Source organism: Myotis davidii, unplaced genomic scaffold, assembly GCF_000327345.1.
Source record: "Myotis davidii unplaced genomic scaffold, ASM32734v1 scaffold119, whole genome shotgun sequence".
NCBI lineage: Eukaryota > Metazoa > Chordata > Mammalia > Chiroptera > Vespertilionidae > Myotis > Myotis davidii.
This window is the reverse complement of record NW_006290676.1, coordinates 409,688-418,260: the sequence shown is the minus strand read 5'-3', so window position 1 is coordinate 418,260 and position 8,573 is coordinate 409,688. Positions and strand designations below refer to the sequence as shown.

General features: G+C 41.2%; 1 protein-coding gene across 1 annotated transcript in view; it reads left to right on the top strand.

The window, feature by feature from the left end:
- The window catches only part of B3GLCT (beta 3-glucosyltransferase), a 112,912-nt gene that overhangs the window by 55,705 nt on the left and 48,634 nt on the right, over positions 1 to 8,573 (top strand). The window contains exon 7 of the mRNA XM_015563892.1: positions 2,336 to 2,472. Coding sequence (XP_015419378.1) covers positions 2,336 to 2,472 — 137 coding nt within the window. The remainder of the gene's footprint in view (positions 1 to 2,335; positions 2,473 to 8,573) is intronic.

Sequence of the window (8,573 nt, the reverse complement as noted above, 5' to 3'; positions counted from 1 at the left end):
AGAAAGGCCAAAAGACATATGGAAACATGCTCAAAGTCACTAATCATCCGAGAGATGCAAATCAAAACAAGAATGCAGTACCATCTCACACCTGTCAGAATGGCTGTCATCAACAAATCAACAAACGACAAGTGCTGGAGAGGATGTGGAGAACAAGGAACCCCGTTGCACCGCTGGTGGGAATGCAAACTGGTGCAGCCACTGTGGAAAACAGTATGGCGTTTCCTCAAAAAACTGAAAATGGAACTCTCATTTGACCCAGTGATCCCACTTCTAGGAATATATACCAAGAAATTAGAAACACCATTTAGAAAGGATATATGCACCCCTATGGGCCTTTTTGTATTTGTCTTGATTGGAGTTTATAGAGCGTCTTGAATCTATGGCTTGATGACTTTTGTCAGTTTTAGAAGATTCTAAGCCTGTATTTCTACAAAAATTGATTCCGTTTCATTCTTTTTCTCCTTCTATTTTATTTTTCATTTATTTTACATCTTTTCACGGTGTCCCATATTACTTTTATTCTCTTTTTTGTACTTTTCTGCTTTTGATTTCTTTCTCTTTTTTTTGTATATCAATCTGGATATTTTTTTACTGACTTGCCTTAGAGGTCACTAATCCTCCCTTCTCTTGTATCTAATATCCTCTTGAATTCCTAACTTCAGTTACTGTATTATTCAGTTTGAGAATTTCCATTTGACTCTTGTTTATATATTCTAGTTCTTTGGTAAAATTCTTCATCTTTTCATCTATTTCATTAAATATGTGAGTCATAATTATGTTTTTGATAACTGCAAAATCTGATTTATCTATGGTGTTCTGTTTTTTCTTTTTCCTTTTGTTTTTGGTGGGGTCTTGTTGCTTGTCATGCCTGGTCATTTTTCACTAAACAACAGAAAAATTAAAGAGTCTGTGGATGATAACCCATCCTATAGGAGAAATTAATATTCTAGGTTGTAGACCTTATTTGGCCAGGTCTATGTCCTTACTCTTAGACCTCTTCCCCCCCTGGCAGACACTGTACTTCAGCTTGGTGCTCTCCTGCATCACTGCTGAAGTCTGTGCTCAGCTCTTTAGCCTCTCCACTGCTGTTTTCCACTTCTTGATTTTTCCTTTGGCTTTGGTATTGAAGGAAGATTACATATGGAATTTTGGGCTCACGTCACTGGGATCCTCTTAAATCTCTACCTTTTGTGCAATCTCCACCTCCAGCCTGTTTTAGTCTAGTAAGGTTGCAGAATCCTCAGCTGCTGCTTTCTGTGGTGTGTTCCTCTCTGCTCTGGGAATCAGTAAATTCCTGATTATAAAAGGAGATGGATATGGGGTTTCCATGGATGGGCACACCTTTTCTCTGGGTTATTAGCCCTTACTGACTTTGTTGTTTTCTGATGCTCTCAATCAATTTTTTTAAGTAATTTCTCCAGCTTTTATACTTGTCATCAGTGGAGGAATAGGCCTGAGCCAGGCTATTCTGTTGTGGCCAGAAATGGGAGTCTTCCACTGCATTTAAAATAAAGTCTATGTTACATTCCACTGGCATGTAAAACCCACTCTTATCTATCTTCTGCCTTTCTCTTATACCTCGTTTCTTCACTCCCAGTATATTCTAGCTGCACTAGATTTCCTTCTTTCATCAAATGTATCAAGCTCTTTCCCACCTGAGAGACTTTGTATTAACTGCCTTGACTTTTATTCCCCAGATTTGTGCATAGCTAGCTCCTCGGTAGTGCTTGCTCTTTAGTTCAGTTGTCACCTCTTTCAAGGATAGTCCCCTAGTCACTGTGTACATTTTCATCAAAGCACATTGCAGTCACTATCTGAACTCACTTTATTCCCTTATTTTCTGTCTTCCCACTATTGTGTAAGCTATGTTCCTGTCTGATGTGGAATCACAGTTAAATGGTAATTGATAATAACTAATAATATATGTTAATGGAGTGAATGAATGAATAAATGAATAAAATAGACACTGATTCAGGAAGGAATTTTTCAGATTCTTTGCAAACTTCCGTGGGTGTAAGGTAAACTGTTTACTTTGCCTTAATAATGTTTTGATATGGAATATTTTATAAAATACTTCATATATATTTATGGTATAATGACTAGATTTTATTTATCCTGATGATATATTAAATTACTTTCTTTATAGACAAAAATTATGCTCTGTTAATTGTCATGAATATTAGTTATATTTTTGTTAAGAAAATTAAAAAAATATATAATCTGTGCTAATTCTTTATTATCTCAAATATTAGCTAAAACTACTTGTAAGACTTTGTTTTTGGTGTGACATGAATGTTTTTTTTAAATGACATTTTATATCTTTATTTAACAGGACTGGTTTTTAGGAAAAGCATTACATGATGAAGAATCTACAATAATTCACCATTATGCCTTTTCTGAAAATCCTACAATTTTTAAATACCCAGACTTTGCTGCTGGCTGGGCCCTTAGTATTCCACTTTTAAACAAGTAAGAATTTATTAGACTTTTTATATTTTGTTGAGTGTTATAATTGATGGGTCTTAAATAGGTTTTCAGCCAGAGGTAGTGTGTTAGAGCAGAAAGTTCTTCTGCCTCATCACTTACTAGTCCCCTCAGACTCATCACTCAACCCCTCTGTGCTTCCTTATTAATAGTACTCACCTGCAAAATAAGGTGAATAATTAATTGTGATATAGGTGATAGATTATGCATGTGAAACCTGTATAATTTTGGTAACCAATATTATCCCAATATATTCAATAAAAATTAAAACAAACAAAAAATAAATAAATTGTGAGACTAAGGGAGGGCACAAACATGCTCGGAGAGGTCTATCTTCATGGGTTATTACTTTGTTGCCCTGGCTGGTATGTCTCATTGGTTGAACATCGTCCTTTACACCAAAAGGTTACCAGTTCAATTTTTTTCAGGGCACATACCCAGGTTGTGGGTTTGATTCCTGGTCAGGGTGCATGAAGGAGGCAACCGATCGATGTTTCTCTCTCATATCAATGTTTCTTTCCCTCTCCCTCACTATTTTTGTGCACCGGGCCTCTAGTATATATATATATATAATCTCAAAAGAGTGTTATTACTGTTGTTAATGGATCTAGTTAACAATAAATAGGCCTAACTTTGTCAGTAAGAAAGCAAATCAGTAACACACCTGGGATTGGCAGTTGATTACTAGTTATGTGTATGGGTGTGCATGCTTAAACATGGGTCACATGGAGGGACTGGAGGCATTGTAGATACTCATATCCAGCTCTTTGTGTATATAATTACAATAATGCTTTTTTATTTTATTTTTTCTTATTTATTATTTATTTATTTATTTATTTAATGCTTTTTATTTTATTTTCATTATTTATTTATTTAATTTTATGATGGTTTTTTAGATGTGGAAAATAAAGATAATTAAGTTGTAATTCTGGAGAAATGTGGTAATTAACACGTCCCTCTTTAATCTGAATACTTCAGATTATTATGTGTTTGTAATTTTTAAGGAATGGAAAGATGGTAAAACAGTTGTGGCCTTTATGTCTTCAAGGGTGAAAGTTTTCTATTATTTCTTACATGAAGTGTGCTATATCTAGGGTTTGGAGTCTTGAAAAGCTTCCTGGCCAGTTGTAGGTATAGAGGTAGTAGATACCTTGTCATTAGTGGCTGGCTGAAACTGCTTGATGAATCCCTTGACACTTGAAAGTTCCTTATAGGGTAATTCCCTCCTTGACAAAATATTTTCAAGGTTAATAATATTTTCTGTTGAGAATCCAAAAATTACATCAACAGCACTCTGCTGTTTAGCCTTCCTTACTGTTAGGGAACAGCCCCAGGTGGGCAGGGGGACGGGGAGGGCAGCTTCCATTAGGTAAGTGACCCATGGAAAATTCTTTTTGGGAACTGAGTTATAAGGGGAAAGAGATAATGCGTGGAGGACTATTTGGCCTGAGAGGTTATGATAGGAGAGGGATCACTTGGGGTCTGGCAGCCAAGACAGTGGCTCACTGATGATTAGAAGCTTCCTAATGGAGGCAGAGGCCACAATCCCTTGACCACCCATTTCTGTCGGGTTATTCTGACAGTCTCTGCCTAGAGTTTCTTCTGACTTTCCAGTAATCCTGTGAGCCTCCTATATGCTTTTATAAATCTAATAGTGGCCTGGTGCATGCAATTTGTGCACATTAAAAGGGGATTAGTTAGAGGAAATGTTTTAATATTCCTCTTTGCCCTTTTTCTATAATAGAAGGGTCAGAGATGAAAGAAAATCAGTAAAATGTATATGAAAATCTTCCTCCTGTCAGAGTCTGGGGCACACCATGGGACCCAGAGTCAAGTCCCCACCTACCCACGTGCACCTCGAAATCACACGAGACCCAGACCTGGCTGGCTCCACCCCCATTGGGCTAGATACAGACCCAGCCAGTCCCACCCTTGTCAAGCCTCAGTGGCCGGGGTCCGCAGCCTCAGGTCCCCTGGCCCGGCACCAGGGAGGGATGTGGCCTGAGGTCCCCAGTCAAGCCCCACCAGGCGGGGGGGGCAGCCTTAGGTCTCCTGGCCCGGTGCTGAGTTGGGGGGCATGGCCTGAGGTCCCCTGGCCTGGCGCCGGGGCAGTGGGCATGGCCTGATGTCCCCCATCAAGCCCTGCTGGGCAGGGGCGTGGCCTGAGGTCCCTGGCCTGGTGCCAAGGTTGGGGTGCATGGCCTGAGGTCCTCCATCAAGCCCCACCGGGCGGGGAGCGTGGCCTCAGGTCCCCTATCAAGCCCTGCTGGGTTGGGGGCACAGCCTGAGGTCCCCCCACCTGGTGCAGGGGCGGGGGGCACAATCTGAAGTTCCCTGTCCAGCCCCATGGGGGGGCGGGGGTACAGCCTCAGGTCCCTGCTGATTGCTCATTAAGACTTGTTATGGGCACTTGGCCTCTGCTGTGGGTGCAGCCATCTTGTGTTACGGAAACCCTGCCTCCGCTGTGGGTGCAGCCATCTTTATGATGGAGTGATGGTCACTTTTGCTTATCCCCCTCTTTATTATATAGGATTTTGTGCTTAAACTGACGACAGTGGATTTTGTTATTTTCAACTAAAACCGTGACCCTATGCCTGTCCTGAGACAGTAGAGCAAGGACACCTGCTCCTAGTCTGCACCAGGCATGTCCAGGAGGATCCTCAGTTCCCTGCTCCATTCTTAGATGGGCTGGGGCCGAGGGCAGGGGTACTGAGGAGAGAGAATTGTCTTTCTCTTGAGAGAGGCACAAGTACAGCTGTAACCTGTCCTATGATGTTCTCTGAGTGCAGACAGCACTTCCTTCCCCCAGGGCCAAAGAAGAAACTAACAGACCTTCAAAGAGCCTGTATAGTAAGCCTGGGGTTATAACCATTTCTCTGAAGCCAGCATAACTGCTTTCTCTATCCCACCCCTTTGAACTTGGAGGCCTCTTATCTTGGATACAAATCCTGCTAGTCTAGAGAGTTTCACCTTCCTTCTTCCATCCCTATTTCCCCAGCTAGCAAGGACCTTCTTGGAGACCTATTTTGATGCTGAATGCAATTCACGTTTTATTGAGTTAGGTGTAAGAAATACCTACCTTTGCCTGGCTGGCTTGGCTCAGTGCTTGAGCATTGACCTATGAACCTAGAGGTCATGGTTCGATTCCCAGTCAGGGCACATGCCTGGGTTTCAGGCTCGATCCCCAATGTGGGGCCGTGCAGGAGACAGCTGATCAATGATTCTCTCTGATCATTGATGTTTCTATCTCTATCCTTCTCCCTTCCTCTCTGAAATCAATAAAAAAAAAATATTAACAAAAATAGAACCAGAGACATAGAAGCATCGAACAGACTGTACAACCTATGAGGGAAGTCGGGGGTAAGAAATCCGCCAAAGGACTTGTATGCATGCATATGAACAAAACTAATGGACACAGACAGTAGGAGGGTGAGGGCTTGTGCTTGGGGGAGGGGGTGGCAGGGGAGAGGTCAATGGGGGGCGGAAAGGAGACTCATGTAATACTTTAAAAAATAAAGAATTAAAAAAACATTAAAAAATAAAGAAATACCTACCTTCTCCTTTTAAACCAGGTGGTTGGTAGTGATGTCTTGAACATGTCTTTGACTCCCACTATCCTCATACAGGTTAGCTTTGTCCAGTCTTATTGCTCGCCATGCTGGCATTAAGGCTTCACCTGGTGTATGAAACCTCTGGGTCTATGATTCTGCTCTCTGGCCTCACTGCTCACATGTGTAGAGGCCACCAAGCATTGGCAGGTTCCACGGCTCGTCTCCTAACTACCTCATGTCACCATGTAACCAGCTGCCAGGGGTTTGTGAATTCGGGCTGCAGGTTCTGTACCAGCCAACATATTCGACACTTATGATATGGATTGCCTGGCATCCTGTAGAAGTAGTCCCACAGGCACATCATTCTCTTCCTTGTGTTTATGAAGTCATTGAAAACCCCCGTTGACAAGTGCCAGCTCACTCCCTTTTGGACAAGCTTAGTACCTCATGCCACTGCAGTAGTATGTGTAGGGAGCTACAGCTAAGGGAATTTGGGACAAAAGACTAATCTTTTTCATGAGTTCAGAAAATTTCTAGTACTTGCCCCATAATTATAGCATGATAGAGGAAGGAGGCACCAGTTAGCTTCCATATTGAGTGTCATCTGCTTTCACAACCCTGAACAATTACCAACAAACCATGGAATGTTTATAGTTAATTAATATTCATGGTCTTCTCCCTGTCTTCCCTTTCCATATCAGCAGAAATAAAACAAAATAAAAATGCACACTCTACCACAGGACCAAATTAAAAATTATGCTTATCTTAGACTGTATTTTCTTTTTCTCGTGATAAACACAAGTAATCAAACAAAAAAATGATATAATCCATCTAGCATAGTAGCTAATGTGACTCAGATACAGATATCCCAATAGGAGATTCTTATTTTTTTTCAAGAAATTGGTATTACAGTTAGAATAAAGGAGGCATAAGTACCAATTAGCTCCATCAACTGCAAAACTGGGTCTTCCCAGTTGGCTTCTCCCCATTCCAAAGCTAATGTGCCAACTTGATTTCCTCCTGTAATTGGGAGCTATATAGTTCTCAGGCTGGGTGAAGGACATATTATTACTGTTAATTCAAACCTCACTGATGTCTGAGGTCTGTGGAAGGTGAGGTCTGTGGAAGGTGAGGTTTGTTGCAGGAGATTAACAGTGTTGCTGAGGACGCTGGTTCTCTTTCTCTCCTGCTGAGTACACAGCTTCAGTTCATCCTAAATCTGGTTCCCTTTGTGATTTCAAGACACTATGGACCAATGTGTTCTATTTGTGTCCAGGAGTAGAGAACCTCTCTAACCATGGAAGTAAATGCTTATCCTCAGTCTTTAGTTGGACCTTGTCCAAGTGAAGTTGGTTGGATCAACTTCAGTCATGTACCAACCTCTGGACCAGGGAATTTCAGTACTTGGGTTGGGCTCAAACTAATTCTGACCCTGGAGTCCATTTATCGAGTTCAAGAATTATTCAATACTGGAATCTCTTGGGAAGAAGGAAGAGGAAACTGTATTATGTAGGTGATGGACAGCAGCCTCTATAAAAATGTTGATTCCCTCTGTCTCCTTTCCGTGACTTTCTAGCTCATGCAGTAGGCAGAACAATTTATAGTTACAGTTACAAATATGTTTATCCAACTCATGTCACCAGACAAACTGCTTACTTAAAGGTGGTCAAGACACACTTTCTTAGACTATTTTCCCACCAAAAATATTATTTGCCCTAGCAATCTCACATCATTGAGGTTTGAATTAACACTGCTCAAAATTTCCTGGTGATCCACCTGTGGGATCTTCAAAGAGTATCCATGAAAACATGCTAGCATCTTCGGAGAAACTCATTAATTTCCAATAAGGTGATTTCTTCAGTTAGGTGTTACTACAGAACACTGTCACTGCTCAACATTATTTTCCCACCAGCAAACCTGAACCTAGGTTTCCTTCAATAGCTCACTCTGTTGACTGGCTTGCAAGTGGAACCAGAAAAGTCTCGTGGGAAGATTTCTTGGGATGGAGTCGAAGAGGCCCTATGTCTGTTGTAGTTTCCAGTCTAGCTGGTGTGCCCTTAGAACTGTTATTGGGGCATGACTTAACGCCTTCTAAAAATAGGAAAACTGAATATCAAATGTCATATTTGACAGGAACTGAATATTTAATGCAGAAATATTTTTATCTAAGCAATTGAAATTACTGGCCTTAATTGTTTTTGGGGGGGGGCTTTGTTGATTACTGAAATTAGCATTTAAAAAACCCTTGTGCTGTCTCGCTTGGTATATAGAAAAGTGAAAATAAGTTTCCGCTACTAGCACTAGCCTTTTTATTAGGGGAATATCCTACATACTTTTTTTTTCTTTCTTTTCTTTTTTAAATTAAATCTTTATTGTTCAGATTATTACAGTTGTTCCTCTTTTTTCCTCCCATAGCTCGCCTCCACCCTGTTCCCACCCCACCGCTCTGCCCTCACCCCCCACCCACACTGTCCTCATCCATAGGGGCATGATTTTTGTCCAATCTATTCCCACATCCCCCACCCCCCCCCCCCC